The 23,537-nt window shown below is 40.3% G+C and overlaps 1 protein-coding gene across 1 annotated transcript in view; it reads right to left on the reverse strand.

Annotated features, from left to right (window-relative positions):
- Positions 1-22,425, reverse strand: part of LOC138351713 (myosin heavy chain, clone 203-like) — a 145,847-nt gene extending 123,422 nt beyond the window's left edge. Inside the window, exons 1-2 of the mRNA XM_069303735.1 lie at positions 22,149-22,425; positions 21,925-21,966 (exon numbers count right to left, since the gene is read on the reverse strand). Of these exons, the coding sequence (XP_069159836.1) occupies positions 21,925-21,966; positions 22,149-22,359 (253 nt within the window). The 5' untranslated portion in view covers positions 22,360-22,425. The remainder of the gene's footprint in view (positions 1-21,924; positions 21,967-22,148) is intronic.
- Positions 22,426-23,537: the final 1,112 nt, after the last annotated feature.

Genomic DNA, 23,537 nt, shown 5'->3' on the forward strand with positions numbered 1-23,537 from the left:
GGCACGTGGAGAGACAACACCCCCCCCCCTACAAATTGCTGACCATAACAATTGGTTCAAACATGATGAACACGAGAATGTTGAGGGTCTGACGCGGGTCCATCAGGGCCCTCACCAACGACGCGGGTCCATCAGGGCCCTCACCAACGACGCGGGTCCATCAGGGCCCTCACCAACGACGCGGGTCCGTCAGGGCCCTCACCAACGACGCGGGTCCGTCAGGGCCCTCACCAACGACGCGGGTCCGTCAGGGCCCTCACCAACGACGCGGGTCCATCAGGGCCCTCACCATCGACGCGGGTCCATCAGGGCCCTCACCAACGACGCGGGTCCATCAGGGCCCTCACCAACGACGCGGGTCCATCAGTGCCCTCACCAACGACGCGGGTCCATCAGGGCCCTCACCAACGACGCGGGTCCATCAGGGCCCTCACCAACGACGCGGGTCCATCAGGGCCCTCACCAACGACGCGGGTCCATCAGGGCCCTCACCAACGACGCGGGTCCATCAGGGCCCTCACCAACGACGCGGGTCCATCAGGGCCCTCACCAACGACGCGGGTCCATCAGGGCCCTCACCAACGACGCGGGTCCATCAGGGCCCTCACCAACGACGCGGGTCCATCAGGGCCCTCACCAACGACGCGGGTCCATCAGGGCCCTCACCAACGACGCGGGTCCATCAGGGCCCTCACCAACGACGCGGGTCCATCAGGGCCCTCACCAACGACGCGGGTCCATCAGGGCCCTCACCAACGACGCGGGTCCATCAGGGCCCTCACCAACGACGCGGGTCCATCAGGGCCCTCACCAACGACGCGGGTCCATCAGTGCCCTCACCAACGACGCGGGTCCATCAGGGCCCTCACCAACGACGCGGGTCCATCAGGGCCCTCACCAACGACGCGGGTCCATCAGGGCCCTCACCAACGACGCGGGTCCATCAGGGCCCTCACCAACGACGCGGGTCCGTCTTGGTCCTCATCTACCACCACAACGCCTGTTTACTTTACGGTGATTCTATGGATCAACCTCCCCGCAACCCGATCTATAGCTACGAGGAGAGACTACGGGAATTAAACCTCACTTCGTTGGAAGACAGAAGAGTTAGGGGAGACATGATCTCCACATTCAAGATTCTCAAGGGAATTGACAGGGTAGATAAAGACAGGCTTTTAACACAAGAGGCACACGCACTTCGAAGTGAAAAAGACTATAAGTGAATGTACAAGTGAATGAAAAAACCTTGGGTTTTGACCAGAGCCATAAGGTAGTGAAGAAAAACAGTTTAATTAGCGTAATTCAAAATAGTTGAGGAAATACTGTGCAGTGTGGAAGCAGACCTCACCGACCTCTGACCGCGTGACCTCACCTCCTGGAGCAACCCTTCTTCCACCACGTGGGACGACGATTGGAGATTCACTCACCTATTGTGTTAGCAGATTGTGCAAGGTATTGAGGAGTGCCTTTTTGGCAGGATTGTTACTGCAATGACTAGAAGGGGTTCAAGGTCAATCACCAGCAGGGATGAGGAGGAGGACAGATTTATAGACAAATTAATAGGGAAATTTGTAGAGAGGAGTGATTGGTTGGAGGATCTAATACAGGGGATTAAAAGTGAGGTATTTCAGCAAATACAGGATGCGGTAGAGAGGCAGAAACAAGAACTTATGCTCTATGTTCAGGAAGAGATTAGGAAGGGAAGAGAGGACTGGGAGAGGGAATGTGCTCATATCACAAACGAATTAGGAAGGATTAGCAGCATGGCTAAGGATAGAGGATTAGTGGGGGATGGGTTAGTGACTGCGGTTGGGATGGGGAATCCCCAGGGGACAGGCTACCAGCATGACAATGACTTACTGAGGAGACGGTCTATTATAATACATGGATTATTCGAATCTAGGGCACCAACAAGACAAGAGAGAATAGAAACAGAAAAATACGAATTGCACGAGATATTGAGGTGTATTGGAGCAGGAATGGCAGAACGCGAGGTGGATATCAATCGACGGGTTGGACCTTACAATTGTACCAAGAATAGACCTGTTCTGGTGCAATTCTCCAATGAGGAGGCAGTGGAGTACATAATGAGGACCAAGCATTTACTCAGAGGAAGTGAAACCCATTACAATGTGTTTATAGAGAGGTTTATGACGAAAGATGAGCAAATAGCCCACAAAAATAGATGGCAACAACGACACCGAACTAGCCTCTCAGGTAGTCTCACCTCCCAGGTCACATCCCAGGTCACCTCCCAGGCCACCTCCCAGGTCGCATCCTCCCCAACTCAGCCCTCCTATACATCCCCCCTGCCTCAGCCTCCCAAAACCCCCCTGTCCCTTCCACATTTGCACCTCCCCAACGATTCCCCTGCCCCTGCTACATCACACTTGTCAGCGACCCCAGTGGGTCAAGCCATGCCCTCCCCAAACCCACCTTCCCATCCCCCCTCAACAAATACCCCTTCCTACTCCCCTGCCCCTTCTACCCCATTGACTTCAATTCCATCTACTCCATCCCAGCTTCCACTGCACCCCTCTTCCACTCACCCCCAAACCCCACCCAACCCTCACCCCTCCTATGCACCTCCAGCCCACATTTAACCCCCTCACCTTGTGACCCCCTAACACCTTCCCCCATCTCCCTCTTCCCCTCTTCTACCCCAAAACCCCCACCTACCCCCGATTCCCTCCTAACTAATATACCCTCTCTTCCACTCCCAGCACCCATGCTCCATTCTCATCTCAGCTCTCCACCCTCAGTATCCCTCTCCCCCCCAACCTCTCAACCTCTATCTGACTCTCAGTCTCACTCTATTTCTCAACCCCCCTATGCTATTCAGACCCCTAACTTTCAGACCCATTATGCCCTTCCTACCCCCCTAGATGCCCAGACCCCATTCGCCTACCAGGCACTCCCAGGCACCCCCCTAGCACCCCCCCACTCACCCCCACAGCCCCCACTTGCCCCCCAGACACCCCCCAGTTCCCCCCAGACCCCTGGTGAAAGGGGGAACTCTGACACCCGAGTTTCCAAGAAGAGTCTCAAGGTTTGGTACACCAATGCTGATGGGGTAGCCAATAAAGCAGAAGAGATAAAAGAAAGAGTTAGTGAGGCAGACCCAGACATAGTGGCAATAGTGGAAACTAAAATAAATGGCATGATCTCGGATGCAATCTTTCCAGAGGGGTACCAAGTGATAAGAAAAGAAAGGACACAGAGACAGGGAGGAGGAGTGGCACTACTAATAAAGCGGAAATGGAAGTTTGATGAGCTGGAAAATCCGGGTACCAATGAAAGCACAAGCTTCATACATGGAACTCTGACAGTGGATGGGAAGAAGATTATAATCTTGATACTCTACAATCCCCCACCAAACAGTAGAAGGCCCAGGCAGGAGTACGAGGACAGCAACAAGACATGTATGGATGAACTGCAGAGGGCAGCAACTCTAGCGCATAGAATGAGAGCGAAGCTGCTGGTCATGGGGGACCTAAATCACGGAGAGATAGATTGGGAAACGAGGAATCCCCATGGCGGGGAGGAGACCTGGGGAGCGAAGCTGGTAGATGTTATTGACAGGAATTTCCTAACACAGCATGTGAAAGAAGATACTAGGGAAAGAGGAGGGGATACGCCCAGCCTATTAGATCTCATTATCACTCAGAATGTAGAAGACAGTAGTAGGGTGTACAGCTCACAGAACATTTTTTTTTTTCAGGCGAGAGGACCCCTGTGAGTTGTACAGCTCACAGAACATTTTTTTTTCAGGCCAGAGAACCCCTGTGAGTTGTACAGCTCACAGAACATTTTTTTTTTTCTGGGAAATATCGTGTCTGTAAGCCAGGGTTATCAGGTAAATTTTGTCAGTCACAGATTTTAGAAGTAAAGATTTCTTATGAGAAAAATAATTTCCAAGACTTAGAAGTTTGTTAAGGGCTTATGGAACAAATTCAAGTAACGTATGTAGCTCTTTAGGGTTTCCATGAGAACTCTACGGACATATTTTACATGTTTTCAACTTACAAAATCGTCTATGTAAGCCTTAGTTATTCATATAAATTTAGAAAGTTATCTGTATAAGTCAGGGTTTTCAAGTCTCGTACCTCACACCCCCTCCCTCCCCCTTACCTCCCAATCTCTCGCGTCACCTTTATTTACCTTACGCCCGGCCAGCCAGACGTCGCATACAGGTTACCTCTTATCTTATCTTATCTTCTCCATAATATCTGGACCGTCCCTCCTCTCTCTCTCTCTCTCCTTCTCCATAATATCTGGACCGTCCCTCCTCTCTCTCTCCTCCTATTTCCTTACAGCTATTTTCAGAGTTTCAAATAATCATAGAAGTTTATTTATATGTTTATGACCGAATTTGTAAAAGGACCATTTTCAGAGAATATTGTCTTAGATGTTTTGTTAAGGAAAACAGACCACTTATCCATAACATTTAGTTTTATATCCATTTACGGCTATTTCATCTGTAAAGTCCAAAATTGAACAGAGCCCAGTTTTAAGCTCATATTTCATCAGAGACCAGTTTATACCGAAATTCATCAGAGTCCACTTTGAGAGCAAAATTCGTCAGAGTCTACTTTGTAAGCAAAATTAGTCAGAGACAGTATTTAGCTCATATTTCATCAGAGTCCAATTATCAACAGAAATTCGCCAGAGTCTACTTTGAGATCAAATTAGTCAGAGACAGTTTTAGCTCATATTTCATCAGAGTCCATTTTATACCTAAAAAATGAACAGAGTCCACTTTGTGAGCAAAATTAGTCAGAGACAGTTTTAAGCACATATTTCATCAGAGTCCAATTATCAACAGAAATTCGCCAGAGTCTACTTTGAGAGCAAATTTCATCAGTGTCCTGTAATCTGTGAAAATTTGACAGAGTCCATTTTATACCCAATTTTCGTCAGAGTCCAGTTTATGCTCAAATTCGCCAGAGTCTACTTTAATAGCAAAATTCATCAGAGTCCAGTTTTCTAGCAAATTTCATCAGTGTCCTGTAATCTGTGAAAATTTGACAGAGTCCAGTTCTTGATCGAAATTCATCAGAGTCCAGTTTATACCGAAAATTCGCCAGAGTCTACTTTGTGCCAAAATATTCAGAGTCCAGTTCATGATCGAAATTAATCAGAGTCCAATTAAAGACCCAAATTTGACAGAGACCACATTTTCGCTACTAGCAGTCCAATCCCCCTGAAATTTTAAACAGTCATATTTCAGACGTAGTAAATAAGATCAAGTCAGTTACTGAGCTCCAGCTCTTGTCCCCCACCCTCTTCCACCCTCAAGTCTTTGTAAATAAACCATCAATTTCCCCGAAATTTTTACCCTCTGTATTTCAGACATAGTAAATATGAAGTAACAAATATAAAACTCTAGCTCTTGTCCTCTGTCCAAGTTCACTCATGTAAATTCATTACTATCAGTCCAAATCCCCCTGAGATTTAAACACTCAACTACATTTTCAGACATAGTAAATAAGATCAAGTCAGTTACCGAGCTCCAGCTCTTGTCCCCCTGTATTTGCATATTTTCTCTATATTCAGCTGTGTTCTTCACTTTTTGTCCGTGTTTTCTGTGTTCATTCCATGTTCTACAAATGTTCACAGTCCCATTCAGTTCATATTTTCACAAGTATCTCCATTTTTTTCTATAATCTTTCTCTTAGTCTCATTACTTTCTCTACAAATTCTAGTCATATTTTCTATGTTTTCATGTTCATCACATGTTCTCTTTACAACTTTTATACTCAATATTCATGCTAACTTCCATATGTTGTGTTCTTTGTCAATATTCATGTTCCTCTACAAGTTCATATTCCCAGCATGTTCACTGTATTCATCAACTTTTCTTACATATGTTCTTTGCCATGTTCCCCATATGTTCTCTGGGTTTTTCCCCTTACATGTTATCTAACGTTCCTTAACTAAAAAATCTTTCACCAATCAACTAAAAACATAGTCACTTTCGTCATTTCTCAACTAAACTTATTATCCAGTCAACTAAAAATAGTCAGAAATAGCCTCGTTCAACACTGTTCTTAACTAAAACAACCTTTCTCTTAGCTAAAAATTGTCAAAGGAAACTTTTTTCAGCACTTTCTTAACAGGCGCTATGTTTCATCAAGAAAAAATTGTCAAAGGAAACTTTCCAAAACTGTTCATAACTAGCTTTTATCCATCGTCAATCAACTAAAAATAATAACTTTCATCATTTCTTAACTAAACATATTCCCCATTCATCAGAAAATAACCGTGTTCATCATGTTTCATTGTCATTTCATAACTAAAATTATCTGCCAATCATCAGAAAAAGTCATGTTCATCATGTTTTGGCTTTTGCTCAACTAAAAGTATTCATCGGTCAACTAAAAATAGTTACTTCATCATGTTTCCTTGTCATTTCTTAATTGAAATATCACTTCTCTCATCTGGAAATAGTCAGGATTAACCTCATTCAACACCGTTCTTAACTAAAACAGCCTTTCGCTTAGCTAAAAATTGTCAAAGGAATCTTTTCAGCACTGTTCATAACTAACTTTATCCATAGTCAAGTAAGAAAATATAGTCAAAGATATCTATCATCGTCGTTCTTAACTGGCATTATACTTTGTGGAGCACTAAAATAGTCACTGTCGTCATATTTTGTCTTTTTCCTCAACTAAAAGAGTCAAATGTAACTTTTTCAACACTTTCGTAACTAAAATTATATGTCGCTAAGTAAGAAAAAATAGTCAAATGTAACTTTTTCAGCACTTTCGTAAAAATTATATGTCGTTAAGTAAGAAAAATAGTCAAAGGTGCTCTCCGTAACACCAAAGTTACTCTTCGAGATAACAAAAAGACGCTCTCAAACACTCAAAAATTTACTCGCATCCTCAAAGTTATTCTCAGAGTCATCAAAAAGTTAATCTCAGTCATCAAAATGCTATTCTCCAAGTAGCCTTTCATTCATCAGAGAACTTTCTAAGACATCTTCGTTCATTAAAGTTAATCTCAGAGGCATAAAAGTTATTCTCGGAGCTATCAAAAGTTAATCTCTAAAACAACAAAAGTTAATCTCTGTCATCAAAGTTGATCTGCAAGATATCTTCGAGTCATCAAAGTTACTTTTCATTACATCAAAGACGCATTCAAATACTACCCATGTTCTCAGAAGTCATTCTCAAAGTCATCAAAGTTATTCAAAGAGCTAACAAAAGTTATTCTCAGAGTCACCTTCGTTCTTCAGAGAAACTTTCCAAAACATCTTTGTTCATCAAAGTTATTCTCAGAGTTAACAAAGGTAATCTCTAACTCACTCTCAGTCATCAAAGTTAATCCAAGAGACATCAAAGTTAATCCAAGACATCATCTTGCATCAAAGATATTCTCTCTAAGCCATCAATGTTCTTCTCTAAGACATAAAAGTTATTCTCTATGTCAACAAAAGTTATTCTCAGTCATGTTATGTTATTCTCTAACTCTCTTCCATTCATCAAAGACATTCTCTAAGCCCTCAAAGTTATTCTCTAAGACAACAAAGTCATTCCCAGAGTCATCAAAAGTTATTCTTCGAAACATAAAATTTGCTCTGTAAGATATCTTCGTTCATCAAACTTATTCTCCGAGATATCTAAAGTTATTCTCAGAACAATCAAAAGTTATTATAAGACAACAAAAGTTATTCTCAGAGCTACCCAAAGCTATTCTCAGAGTCACCTTCGTTCGTCAGAGAAACTTTCAAAACATCTTTGTTCAACAAACTTGTTTTCAAAGTCATCAAAAGTTAATCTAAGACATCTGCTTTCATCAAAGATATTTTCAGAGACATCTAAAGTTAATTTCTATGTTATAAAGTTATTCTCAGAGACATCTAAAGTTAATCTTGGTCATCAAAGTTGTTCTCTAAACATCAATGTTGTTCTCCAAGACATCAAAGATGTTCTCAAAATCATAAAAGTTATTCCCAGAGCTATCAAAGTTATTCTCAAAGTCATCAAAGTTATTCAAAGAGCTAACAAAAGTTATTCTCTAAGTAACCTTTCGTTCATCAGAGAAGCTTTCTAAGACATCTTCGTTCATCAATGTTGATCTCTAAGTCACCTTTGTTCATCAAAGAAACTCTCCTTCTTCCATCAAGTTATACTTTAAGACAACATTGTTGTTCTCTAAGACATCTTCAGGCATAAAATTTCTCCCCAAATGTAACTAGTTCAGCTTTTCATATCAAACTTACACTTCTGTTAAATATATTTTCTTAGACATTTTACCTTTTAAGCTGTTCTCTGAACTACACTGTTCAAAACCTACGTAACCTATCCTCTCCACCCAATGTTACTTAGTTAACGTAACGTTCCTAAACCTAACTTTACCTATCCTATCCTAACATAACTTACCTTACCTTACCTACCTTTCCTAACTTAACCTGCTTAACCTATCTTACCTAACTTTACCTATATTACCTTACCATACCTTACCTATCTTACCTGACTTTACCTATCTTACCTAACTTAACCTGCATAACCTAACTTTACCTATGTTACCTTACCTACCTTACCTATCTTACCTAACCTAACCTAACCTAACTTTACCTATGTTACCTTACCTTACCTACCTTTCCTAACTTAACCTGCTTAACCTATCTTACCTAACTTTACCTATGTTACCTTACCTTACCTACCTTTCCTAACTTAACCTGCTTAACCTATCTTACCTATCTTACCTAACTTTACCTATCTTACCTAACTTTACCTATGTTACCTTACCTTACCTACCTTTCCTAACTTTACCTATCTTACCTAACTTACCTACATTACCTAACTTAACTTAACCTGCTTAACCTAACTTACCTTACCTAACTTATATAACTTATCTTACCTATCCTAACGTAACCTAACTTGCTTTACCTAACTTAATCTTACATTCCCAAACTGATGTATCCTAACTTATCTAGTCAAACCAGACATGATCTAACTTAAGTATTCCTTCTTGTCTTTGTGTTTCGTCAATCATTGTCTCATATTCATTTACTCATTTCATTAGTTAATTTCTCAAATGGTCACTTATGCATTTCAAGTGCTATTTTGTTAGAGATTGGATATTTAAGCATTTCAAAGAATTATAATTTCTCAAATGGACGTTTTTGCATTTCAAGTGCTATTTGTTAGAGATTGGATATTTAAGCATTTCAAAGGATTTTTGTTATATATGGGCATTTACTCATTTCAAGGGATAATTTCTCAAATGGACGTTTTTGCATTTCAAGTGTTATTTGTTTAAGATTGGGTATTTAACCATTTCAAAGGATTTTTGTTATATATGGGAACTTACTCGTTTCAAGGGCTAATTTCTCAAATGGTCATTTTTGCAGATCAAGGGTTATTTGTTAAAGTTCATCAAGTTGCTCATAAGTTGTATTTATTATGTTTGTTATCATATGTTCTTATTCCCCAACCCCTTAACCTAACCTCTTGTAATCTTAGTGTATTTAGGAGGTTCTATCTTATGTTCTTATTCCCCAACCCCTTAACCTATCCTCTTGTAATCTTAGTGTATTTAGTAGGTTCTATCATATGTTCTTATTCCCCAACCCTTTAACCTAACCTTTCAGATGTAGTTTGTTGAATATATTATCCTTTTCCTAACCTTTCAGATGTAGTTTGTTGAATATATTATCCTTTTCCTAACCTTTCAGATGTAGTTTATTGAATATATTATCCTTTTCCTAACCTTTCAGATGTAGTTTTGTTTCTCCTTTGTATATTTTTACCCAAACCTTCTTTCCTTCTTTTACTTTGATTCTCCTACTCCTTCTAACCCTCCTTTTCTATCTCTCTCCCTTATTCTCTCTTCCTCCCCCTCTCTCTCCCTCATTGCTCAAATGCTCTCTTCTTTCTTAAATTCAAGTCTTAATGCCCCCATTCTCACACCCTCACTCTCATTCGCTTAGTTTTTCTTTTTCTCAAATTCAAGTCTTAGTGCTCCCATGCTCTTCCTCCCCCCTCTCTCTTACTCTTTTCTCCTCTTTTCATGCTCTCACTCACTTGCTCTCTTGTTTTTCTCAATTTCAAGTTTTAGTAGATCTGATTCTTTACTATTGTAATTTTATTATTACTAAGATAAAGAATGAACTTATATGTGAAATCAAAGTAAAAGAAGGAAAGAAGGTTTGGGTAAAAATATACAAAGGAGAAACAAAACTACATCTGAAAGGTTAGGAAAAGGATAATATATTCAACAAACTACATCTGAAAGGTTAGGAAAAGGATAATATATTCAACAAACTACATCTGAAAGGTTAGGAAAAGGATAATATATTCAACAAACTACATCTGAAAGGTTAGGTTAAAGGGTTGGGGAATAAGAACATATGATAGAACCTACTAAATACACTAAGATTACAAGAGGATAGGTTAAGGGGTTGGGGAATAAGAACATAAGATAGAACCTCCTAAATACACTAAGATTACAAGAGGTTAGGTTAAGGGGTTGGGGAATAAGAACATATGATAACAAACATAATAAATACAACTTATGAGCAACTTGATGAACTTTAACAAATAACCCTTGATCTGCAAAAATGACCATTTGAGAAATTAGCCCTTGAAACGAGTAAGTTCCCATATATAACAAAAATCCTTTGAAATGGTTAAATACCCAATCTTAAACAAATAACACTTGAAATGCAAAAGCGTCCATTTGAGAAATTATCCCTTGAAATGAGTAAATGCCCATATATAACAAAAATTCTTTGAAATGCTTAAATATCCAATCTCTAACAAATAGCACTTGAAATGCAAAAACGTCCATTTGAGAAATTATAATTCTTTGAAATGCTTAAATATCCAATCTCTAACAAAATAGCACTTGAAATGCATAAGTGACCATTTGAGAAATTAACTAATGAAATGAGTAAATGAATATGAGACAATGATTGACGAAACACAAAGACAAGAAGGAATACTTAAGTTAGATCATGTCTGGTTTGACTAGATAAGTTAGGATACATCAGTTTGGGAATGTAAGATTAAGTTAGGTAAAGCAAGTTAGGTTACGTTAGGATAGGTAAGATAAGTTATATAAGTTAGGTAAGGTAAGTTAGGTTAAGCAGGTTAAGTTAAGTTAGGTAATGTAGGTAAGTTAGGTAAGATAGGTAAAGTTAGGAAAGGTAGGTAAGGTAAGGTAACATAGGTAAAGTTAGGTAAGATAGGTAAAGTTAGGTAAGATAGGTTAAGCAGGTTAAGTTAGGAAAGGTAGGTAAGGTAAGGTAACATAGGTAAAGTTAGGTAAGATAGGTTAAGCAGGTTAAGTTAGGAAAGGTAGGTAAGGTAAGGTAACATAGGTAAAGTTAGGTTAGGTTAGGTTAGGTAAGATAGGTAAGGTAGGTAAGGTAACATAGGTAAAGTTAGGTTATGCAGGTTAAGTTAGGTAAGATAGGTAAAGTCAGGTAAGATAGGTAAGGTATGGTAAGGTAATATAGGTAAAGTTAGGTAAGATAGGTTAAGCAGGTTAAGTTAGGAAAGGTAGGTAAGGTAAGGTAAGTTATGTTAGGATAGGATAGGTAAAGTTAGGTTTAGGAACGTTACGTTAACTAAGTAACATTGGGTGGAGAGGATAGGTTACGTAGGTTTTGAACAGTGTAGTTCAGAGAACAGCTTAAAAGGTAAAATGTCTAAGAAAATATATTTAACAGAAGTGTAAGTTTGATATGAAAAGCTGAACTAGTTACATTTGGGGAGAAATTTTATGCCTGAAGATGTCTTAGAGAACAACAATGTTGTCTTAAAGTATAACTTGATGGAAGAAGGAGAGTTTCTTTGATGAACAAAGGTGACTTAGAGATCAACATTGATGAACGAAGATGTCTTAGAAAGCTTCTCTGATGAACGAAAGGTTACTTAGAGAATAACTTTTGTTAGCTCTTTGAATAACTTTGATGACTTTGAGAATAACTTTGATAGCTCTGGGAATAACTTTTATGATTTTGAGAACATCTTTGATGTCTTGGAGAACAACATTGATGTTTAGAGAACAACTTTGATGACCAAGATTAACTTTAGATGTCTCTGAGAATAACTTTATAACATAGAAATTAACTTTAGATGTCTCTGAAAATATCTTTGATGAAAGCAGATGTCTTAGATTAACTTTTGATGACTTTGAAAACAAGTTTGTTGAACAAAGATGTTTTGAAAGTTTCTCTGACGAACGAAGGTGACTCTGAGAATAGCTTTGGGTAGCTCTGAGAATAACTTTTGTTGTCTTATAATAACTTTTGATTGTTCTGAGAATAACTTTAGATATCTCGGAGAATAAGTTTGATGAACGAAGATATCTTACAGAGCAAATTTTATGTTTCGAAGAATAACTTTTGATGACTCTGGGAATGACTTTGTTGTCTTAGAGAATAACTTTGAGGGCTTAGAGAATGTCTTTGATGAATGGAAGAGAGTTAGAGAATAACATAACATGACTGAGAATAACTTTTGTTGACATAGAGAATAACTTTTATGTCTTAGAGAAGAACATTGATGGCTTAGAGAGAATATCTTTGATGCAAGATGATGTCTTGGATTAACTTTGATGTCTCTTGGATTAACTTTGATGACTGAGAGTGAGTTAGAGATTACCTTTGTTAACTCTGAGAATAACTTTGATGAACAAAGATGTTTTGGAAAGTTTCTCTGAAGAACGAAGGTGACTCTGAGAATAACTTTTGTTAGCTCTTTGAATAACTTTGATGACTTTGAGAATGACTTCTGAGAACATGGGTAGTATTTGAATGCGTCTTTGATGTAATGAAAAGTAACTTTGATGACTCGAAGATATCTTGCAGATCAACTTTGATGACAGAGATTAACTTTTGTTGTTTTAGAGATTAACTTTTGATAGCTCCGAGAATAACTTTTATGCCTCTGAGATTAACTTTAATGAACGAAGATGTCTTAGAAAGTTCTCTGATGAATGAAAGGCTACTTGGAGAATAGCATTTTGATGACTGAGATTTACTTTTTGATGACTCTGAGAATAACTTTGAGGATGCGAGTAAATTTTTGAGTGTTTGAGAGCGTCTTTTTGTTATCTCGAAGAGTAACTTTGGTGTTACGGAGAGCACCTTTGACTATTTTTCTTACTTAACGACATATAATTTTTACGAAAGTGCTGAAAAAGTTACATTTGACTATTTTTTCTTACTTAGCGACATATAATTTTAGTTACGAAAGTGTTGAAAAAGTTACATTTGACTCTTTTAGTTGAGAAAAAAGACAAAATATGACGACAGTGACTATTTTAGTGCTCCACAAAGTATAATGCCAGTTAAGAACGACGATGATAGATATCTTTGACTATATTTTCTTACTTGACTATGGATAAAGTTAGTTATGAACAGTGCTGAAAAGATTCCTTTGACAATTTTTAGCTAAGCGAAAGGCTGTTTTAGTTAAGAACGGTGTTGAATGAGGTTAATCCTGACTATTTCCAGATGAGAGAAGTGATATTTCAATTAAGAAATGACAAGGAAACATGATGAAGTAACTATTTTTAGTTGACCGATGAATACTTTTAGTTGAGCAAAAGCCAAAACATGATGAACATGACTTTTTCTGATGATTGGCAGATAATTTTAGTTATGAAATGACAATGAAACATGATGAACACGGTTATTTTCTGATGAATGGGGAATATGTTTAGTTAAGAAATGATGAAAGTTATTATTTTTAGTTGATTGACGATGGATAAAAGCTAGTTATGAACAGTTTTGGAAAGTTTCCTTTGACAATTTTTTCTTGATGAAACATAGCGCCTGTTAAGAAAGTGCTGAAAAAAGTTTCCTTTGACAATTTTTAGCTAAGAGAAAGGTTGTTTTAGTTAAGAACAGTGTTGAACGAGGCTATTTCTGACTATTTTTAGTTGACTGGATAATAAGTTTAGTTGAGAAATGACGAAAGTGACTATGTTTTTAGTTGATTGGTGAAAGATTTTTTAGTTAAGGAACGTTAGATAACATGTAAGGGGAAAAACCCAGAGAACATATGGGGAACATGGCAAAGAACATATGTAAGAAAAGTTGATGAATACAGTGAACATGCTGGGAATATGAACTTGTAGAGGAACATGAATATTGACAAAGAACACAACATATGGAAGTTAGCATGAATATTGAGTATAAAAGTTGTAAAGAGAACATGTGATGAACATGAAAACATAGAAAATATGACTAGAATTTGTAGAGAAAGTAATGAGACTAAGAGAAAGATTATAGAAAAAAATGGAGATACTTGTGAAAATATGAACTGAATGGGACTGTGAACATTTGTAGAACATGGAATGAACACAGAAAACACGGACAAAAAGTGAAGAACACAGCTGAATATAGAGAAAATATGCAAATACAGGGGGACAAGAGCTGGAGCTCGGTAACTGACTTGATCTTATTTACTATGTCTGAAAATGTAGTTGAGTGTTTAAATCTCAGGGGGATTTGGACTGATAGTAATGAATTTACATGAGTGAACTTGGACAGAGGACAAGAGCTAGAGTTTTATATTTGTTACTTCATATTTACTATGTCTGAAATACAGAGGGTAAAAATTTCGGGGAAATTGATGGTTTATTTACAAAGACTTGAGGGTGGAAGAGGGTGGGGGACAAGAGCTGGAGCTCAGTAACTGACTTGATCTTATTTACTACGTCTGAAATATGACTGTTTAAAATTTCAGGGGGATTGGACTGCTAGTAGCGAAAATGTGGTCTCTGTCAAATTTGGGTCTTTAATTGGACTCTGATTAATTTCGATCATGAACTGGACTCTGAATATTTTGGCACAAAGTAGACTCTGGCGAATTTTCGGTATAAACTGGACTCTGATGAATTTCGATCAAGAACTGGACTCTGTCAAATTTTCACAGATTACAGGACACTGATGAAATTTGCTAGAAAACTGGACTCTGATGAATTTTGCTATTAAAGTAGACTCTGGTGAATTTGAGCATAAACTGGACTCTGACGAAAATTGGGTATAAAATGGACTCTGTCAAATTTTCACAGATTACAGGACACTGATGAAATTTGCTCTCAAAGTAGACTCTGGCGAATTTCTGTTGATAATTGGACTCTGATGAAATATGTGCTTAAAACTGTCTCTGACTAATTTTGCTCACAAAGTGGACTCTGTTCATTTTTTAGGTATAAAATGGACTCTGATGAAATATGAGCTAAAACTGTCTCTGACTAATTTGATCTCAAAGTAGACTCTGGCGAATTTCTGTTGATAATTGGACTCTGATGAAATATGAGCTAAATACTGTCTCTGACTAATTTTGCTTACAAAGTAGACTCTGACGAATTTTGCTCTCAAAGTGGACTCTGATGAATTTCGGTATAAACTGGTCTCTGATGAAATATGAGCTTAAAACTGGGCTCTGTTCAATTTTGGTCTTTACAGATGAAATAGCCGTAAATGGATATAAAACTAAATGTTATGGATAAGTGGTCTGTTTTCCTTAACAAAACATCTAAGACAATATTCTCTGAAAATGGTCCTTTTACAAATTCGGTCATAAACATATAAATAAACTTCTATGATTATTTGAAACTCTGAAAATAGCTGTAAGGAAATAGGAGGAGAGAGAGAGGAGGGACGGTCCAGATATTATGGAGAAGGAGAGAGAGAGAGAGAGGAGGGACGGTCCAGATATTATGGAGAAGATAAGATAAGATAAGAGGTAACCTGTATGCGACGTCTGGCTGGCCGGGCGTAAGGTAAATAAAGGTGACGCGAGAGATTGGGAGGTAAGGGGGAGGGAGGGGGTGTGAGGTACGAGACTTGAAAACCCTGACTTATACAGATAACTTTCTAAATTTATATGAATAACTAAGGCTTACATAGACGATTTTGTAAGTTGAAAACATGTAAAATATGTCCGTAGAGTTCTCATGGAAACCCTAAAGAGCTACATACGTTACTTGAATTTGTTCCATAAGCCCTTAACAAACTTCTAAGTCTTGGAAATTATTTTTCTCATAAGAAATCTTTACTTCTAAAATCTGTGACTGACAAAATTTACCTGATAACCCTGGCTTACAGACACGATATTTCCCAGAAAAAAAAAATGTTCTGTGAGCTGTACAACTCACAGGGGTTCTCTGGCCTGAAAAAAAAAATGTTCTGTGAGCTGTACAACTCACAGGGGTCCTCTCGCCTGAAAAAAAAAATGTTCTGTGAGCTGTACACCCTACTACTGAAGACATCGAGCAGTTGGAACATGAAATACCACTAGGAGCTAGTGACCATTGTGTCCTAGTCTTTGACTACATGATAGAGCTTAAAATTGTGACCAAAGGACAAGAGGTCCGGGAAAGGAGACTTGATTACAGAAAAGGGGACTACAGAAGGATAAGGGACTACCTGGGAGAAGTGCAGTGGGAGGAAGAACTTAGAGGAAAAACAGTGCAAGGTATGATGAACCAAGTCATATTGAAATGCAAGGAGGCTGAAGATAGATTTATTCCAACAATAAAGAAAAAAAGCAGGAGGGAATATAATAACCCATGGTTTAATAGACAGTGTCAGGAAGAAAAGGTGAGAAGCAGGAGGGAGTGGAGGAAGTACAGAAGACAAAGGACAGAGGACAACAGGATTAGATGTAACAGAGCTAGGAATGATTACATTAACATAAGACGGGTGTCGGAAAGAAATTATGAGAACGATATTGCAGTCAAAGCGAAAAAGCAACCAAAATTACTACATAGCCATATAAGAAGGAAGATGTCGGTAAATGACCAAGTGACAAGACTGAGGAAAACAGAAGGGGCATATACAGAAAGCGACAAGGAAATCTGCGAGGTACTGAATGCAAAATTCCATGGAGTGTTCACAACCGAGCCTGAGCAGCTCCCATTGTTAGAAGAGATTACCCAAGATGAAAGACTATCAGATATAGAGGTGACAGCAGAGGATGTAATGAAACAGTTGACAACACTGGATGCAAATAAAGCTGTTGGACCAGACAAAGTATCACCGTGGATACTTAAAGAGGCAGCGCAGGCTCTCAGCGTGCCTCTGGCAATGATCTTTAATGAGTCACTTATGTCGGGAGAATTGCCCAGTTGCTGGAAGGAGGCAAATGTCGTACCGATTTTCAAAAAGGGTGATAGGGAGGAGGCACTTAACTACAGACCCGTATCACTGACAAGCATCCCCTGCAAAATACTTGAAAGAATAATTAGGCTAAGACTTGTTGAGCACCTGGAGAGCATTGGGTTTGTAAACAAGCACCAACATGGGTTCTGGACAGGGAAATCATGCCTAACAAACCTTTTAGAATTCTATGATAAAGTAACAAGGATAAGGCAGGACAGAGAAGGCTGGGCAGACTGCATATTTCTTGACTGCCAAAAGGCCTTTGATACGGTACCGCACATGAGACTGATATACAAACTTGAGAGGCAGGCAGGAGTAAGCGGAAAGGCCCTAGTATGGGTGAAGAACTACCTAACAGGAAGGAGCCAGAGGGTAATGGTAAGGGGCGAAAAGTCGGACTGGCGAACAGTAACAAGTGGAGTACCTCAAGGATCGGTGCTGGGACCAATCCTCTTTCTAATTTACGTAAATGATATGTTTACAGGAGTGGAATCATACATGTCAATGTTTGCAGATGACGCAAAATTAATGAGAAGAGTTGTGACAGACGAGGATTGTAGGATCCTCCAAGAGGACTTAAACAGGCTGCAGAGATGGTCAGGGAAATGGCTACTGGAGTTTAACACCAGTAAATGTAAAGTTATGGAAATGGTGACAGGAGACCAAAGGGACAGTACACAATGAAGGGGAACAGCCTACCTGTAACGATTCGAGAAAGAGACCTGGGAGTGGATGTGACACCTAATCTAACTCCTGAGGCACATATAAATAGGATAACGACAGCAGCGTACTCTACACTGGCGAAAATTAGAACTTCATTCAGAAACCTAAATGAGGAAGCTTTTAGGGCGCTTTACACTGCCTACGTGAGACCCGTCTTAGAGTATGCCGCACCATCATGGAGCCCCCACCTGAAGAAACACATAAAGAAACTGGAGAAGGTTCAGAGGTTTGCGACGAGGCTTGTCCCAGAGCTACGAGGGATGGGATATGAAGAGCGGCTGAAGGAACTGAACCTTACGACACTAGAGAAAAGAAGGGAGAGAGGAGATATGATAGGGACATATAAAATACTCAGGGGAATTGACAAAGTGGAAATAGATGAAATGTTCACACGTAATAATAACAGAACGAGGGGACATGGGTGGAAACTGGAAACTCAGATGAGTCACAGAGATGTTAGGAAGTTTTCTTTTAGCGTGAGAGTAGTAGAAAAATGGAATGCACTTGGGGAACAGGTTGTGGAAGCAAATACTATTCATACTTTTAAAACTAGGTATGATAGGGAAATGGGACAGGAGTCATTGCTGTAAACAACCGATAGCTAGAAAGGCGGGATCCAAGAGTCAATGCTCGATCCTGCAAGCACATATAGGTGAGTACATATAGGTGAGTACACGTGTTGTGTTGTGACCGTCGTTCTAGCGGACGTGGGTTTGGGACCTCTTTGGTCACTAGTGCAGTGGGAGGGGTGACCAGGCTACTTCGAAGTGGAAAAGTATATACGAGTGAATGAAAAACCTTTTTTTTACTAAAACTATAAGGTAGTGAAGAAATATAGTAGAATTAGCTTAATTGAAAATAGTTGTTGAACGAATATTGGCAGTGTTAAGAGTGGAGCAGACCTCACACTGACTGTGACCTCACAGCCTCAACTTGTGACCGACAGTGACCTCACCCCTGGCGGCAACCCTTCCTTCTCCATGTGGTAAGACGCTTGGAGACTAACTCACCTATTTTGTGTTTAGCAGGTCGGTAAGGTAATTGGAACCCCCTGTGGGTAAGGTTGGATTATAACAATATCTAGGTCAGGAAGGGTGTCTAGGTCCAGAAATATTATGATTGAAGAAGAGGATATGTTTGTGGAGAAAATGATTGGAAAATTTGTAGAGAAGAGGGATGTTTGGATAGATGATCTAATCCAGGGGATTAAAAGCGAAATCTTTAATAAGATACAGGATGAGGTTCAGATACAAAAACGAGAATTTATGGACTATATTCAAGAAGAAATCAGTAAGAGCAGAGTATCATGGGAAAGTGAGATAACTAGGCTTACAACTGAATTTGGCAGGAATAAGGGTAGCATGGCAAGGGAAGGGGGAGTGAAGGGGAATGGAGTAGTGACTGTGGGAAAGGTGGGGGTAAGCAAGGGCGGGGCCACCAGCACGACCCTTCACTGAGGAGGAGGTCAATCATAATCCATGGATTACTTGAAGCCAAGGCATCATCAAGGAAGGAAAGGATGGAGATTGAAGATTTTGAGTAACAGGGTATCTTGAGCGATATCAGAGCCGAAGTGGCAGGGAATGAGGTGGGAATCCACTTCCGCATGGGGGCGTACAACTGTAACATGAAACTACCTGTCCTGGTACAGTTCACTACCGAGGAGGCTGTGGACTACATACTGCAACACAGGCACTTAATCAGAGGTAGCAAAAACTAGTACAACATATATATTGACAAATACATGACCAAAGATGAGCACATAGCTCACAAGGCGAGCCGTCCTCAACACACCTCGTCAAATTTGAGCGTAGTTACCCACCCCAGTGCTAACTAACCCTGTGCCTCACCCCGTGCTAACGAGCCGACGCCTGCTTCCCAGGTCACACCCTCCCAAAATCAGCCCTCCCTCGCACTGCTTATCTCCCAAACACCTCCCCAGACCCCTCTGACCCCATTGTATTCGAATCCTTCTGCTTCATTCTACATTCCAAGGACCCCCTCATCTCCTCAACTCCCAAAACCCGCCCAGCCCTCATCCCCTCATCCCCCAAAACCTGCCCAGCCCTCATCCCCTCAACCCCCAAATCCCGCCCAACCTCCACCCCTCCTCATCCCCTCTTCTACCATGTGACCCCCTTACCCTTGCGAGGGGGACACATGGACACCCCCCCCCCCGTGGGGGACAGGGGAACCCCCCCCCCCCACCTCTTCCTTCATTTCCCTTTTCCCCCCTTCTGCTCCAATGCCCACATCTACCCCTGAGTTCCCCCTGACTAATACAACCTCCCTCCCACTGTCATTATCCATGTTCCATCCGCCCCTCTTCCCCCACCCCCTCTATCCTTCTCCCCCCCAACCTCTCAACCTCTATTTAACTCTCAACCTTATGCTCCCTCTCAACCCCTCTATGCCTCTCAGACCCTCCCTAATCTTCAAACCCAGCATGCCTTTATTACTCCAGACCTACCTACCTAGGCCCTACCCCAGACCTTCCTACCTACCTTCATCAATGCTAAGCGCCCATCCAGACCCTATTCACTCCCCAGACACCTCCCAGATCCCCCCCAGCCCCCATTCACCCCCCAGACACCCCCCAGATCTCCCCAGATCCCAGAGAAAGGGCGACCTCTGGTACCAGAGTTTCCATGAAGAATCTCAATGTTTGGTGCACCAATGTTGATGGGGTATGTAATGAAGCAGAAGAGATAAAAGAAAGAGTGAGTGTGGCAGATCCTGACATAGTTGCAATAGTGGAAACTAAAATAAATGACATGATCTCGGATGCAATCTTTCCAGAGGGCTACCAGGTGATAAGAAAAGAAAGGACGCAGACAGGGAGGGGGAGTGGCACTCCAAATAAGGCGGAAATGGAAGTTTGAAGACCTGGGAAATCGGGTTACTAATGAGAGCACAAGCTTCATACATGGAATTCTGACAACAGATGGGAGGAAGATTGTGCTATGATCGCCCATCCATAGTGACAATAGGTACGGTGCTCGTCCATTCATAGTGACTATAGGTACTATGCTTGTCCATCCATAGTGACTATGGATACTATGTACGTCCATTCATAATGACTATAGGTACTATGTACATCCATATAGAGGGACAATAGGTACGGTGCTCGTCCATCCATAGTGACTATTGGTACTATGCTCGTCCATCCATAGTGACTATGGGTACTGTGTACGTCCATCTGTAGTGACTATAGGTACTATCGTCTGTGAATGACAGGCTGTGCTTGATGCTGAAGGCGACAAGACTGACTACTTAATACACTTTCGTGCCCACTGAGTTCTGAAAAAAAACTTACCCTATGTGCTATCGGCGTTTCGCGCGCCTAAGCGGTAAGACCGAAAAGTGTATACTCTTTTGACTGTCCTGACACTAATTGTAGGCGTACGTATTTAAATTTGGTATCACTGTGTTCGCAATAGAATTGTCTATAAGAACATACCTATATGTATATTCAATTCACTGTCCTGACATTATCTTTCGATGTATGTATTTCATTTTTGTTCCAATATGTTCACAAAAGAATGTTCTATAAGAACATAAGTATTTAAGGTCACATAAGGATGCGTTCGACCGGCAACATATATAAAAACTACGTCGATTATACTCGTGGTGTCAATAATACAATTGTTTTACCACGATGATTCACTGCCCCGCCGTTCTCTTTAATAAGCTGTTCGGCTATTAGAGAAAACGTAAATTTCATGGCAAATATTTGTAAACTATCCCCAAGTTGATCGGATAATAACTGGATTTTATACAAATATTTTTTCTCGCGACTCCATGAGTAGTCACTGTCGCGTAACCGTAAGAAAAAGAATTGACGACCAGGATCGCGACTAATGCATGAAAGTGTTTAATTCCCAAGATTCTTCAACAAAATGGAGATATAATGGCACCAGGAACTAGAGAATATTATTTAAACAATTATCTTGTTGTACACTTTTCTGTGCCTAAAATCTTGAGTGAAGTCAAACAGACTTGAATCGAGTGACGAAACTGATAGACATAGAAACATCGACACGTTTACTCTATATATGACTCCTTACCTTCAGTCATGTTGGCTATCACCATCAGCATACTTCTCACACCTGTAAACAATTGCTACCATTAAGATCATATCCTTACGTGTGTTTCTATGATGTATTCAGCCCTAGAGCTTGTATACTGGTGCCTTATGGTGATGTTTTTATATAAGCAGCAGATATTTGGTTTACTTACTCATTAATTAAGCGATAAGGAACTGTGTACATAACTTTGCTCTTATTCTCACCTTCCTGGACGCCTCGCTGCTCCTCCTGCAGCTGGTGTATAGCAATCTGGTTAAATATGACGTTAGCTGTCAAGTCCAACTCCTCCGTGTGGCCCATGGTGGCCTCCGGGAGGATGACGTTAGTTGTCAAGTCCAACTCCTCCGTGTAGCCCATGGTGGCCTCCGGGAGGATGACGTTAGGTGTCAAGTCCAACTCCTCTGTGTGGTGCATGGTGACCTCCGGGAAGGCGGCCGACCAGCCCACCAGGACACAGAGGAGAGGCAGCAGATAGACAGACATGACTCTCTCTGCTACAATCACACTACACACTAACCAACGCCCAGCATGACTGCTGGCTGGCTGGCTGGCCACCACGCACTAAGTACACCAGCACTCAACGCCCACATTGATAAATATATTGAACCACTAGAAGCTATCTTTAAACATGCTCAGTTCTTCTTACACATGCTTTTTCAAAGAGTAAAAATCAAGAGAAAGACCAAGAGGACATAAGTTGAAGTTGAAAAGACAAATTAGTAGAAGAAAGATAAGGACTTACTCATACCCTGTATGTGTTGGCAACAAGTGGAATGGACTAAAAGAAGAAGAAATTACAGAGGCCGCCTCTATTCAAACAGGATCAAGACAAGATCCGACAAATAATGTGAACGTGAGAATAGTTAAACAGTAATGGAACAAGTGCAACAAGCCCCGAAAAGGCGAGGATTAAAGAGCTAGGCTTCACTTCCCCTTAGAAACCCATTCTCAGACTAAGTCCATTCATTCCAGAGATCGACCCCAAAGATGCATTCATAATTATTTTACATTCTGTTCATTCTAAACATAAATTTTCTCATATATAAATTAATATATTATTTATTAAATTATGCATATTTAGGCATTGGTTAGGTTAGGTTAGATGTTTAGGTTCTGTTAGCGATTATTTGTATTTGTAGTAAGTAGGTAAAGCATTTACGGCTTTGTGGTTCAAACAAAAATCGTCAGCGCCCCCTCCACTACCCACCACCTTCACACCACCAACCACCACCCTCCACTATCCCCCACCTTCACACAATCAACCACTGTCGGAAAATTCCGACACCCCAAATACTAACCCCCTAGTAAGATAAAATAAATTTATTATGCTAGAAGCTTAGTAATATTAAGAAGTTATCTAAAATAACCGTCCGTAAGGACTACTGCACAACAGTACAAACTTTGTTAATATTTCATTCTGCATCAGTGCAGACAATTCCTCGTCTGGGATTGATTTGATCTTATGATTCCCCCAATGATGAGTTAGTGTCTAGTAACTCGACCAGTTACAATTCACAGCGACCCCTAGACCCTGACCTCACTGAAGAACTAGGAGTCTCCTTGATCTTAAAGGACATGATGATTAATACTTT

Source organism: Procambarus clarkii, chromosome 50 (genome assembly GCF_040958095.1).
Source record: "Procambarus clarkii isolate CNS0578487 chromosome 50, FALCON_Pclarkii_2.0, whole genome shotgun sequence".
NCBI classification, from domain to species: Eukaryota; Metazoa; Arthropoda; class Malacostraca; order Decapoda; family Cambaridae; genus Procambarus; species Procambarus clarkii.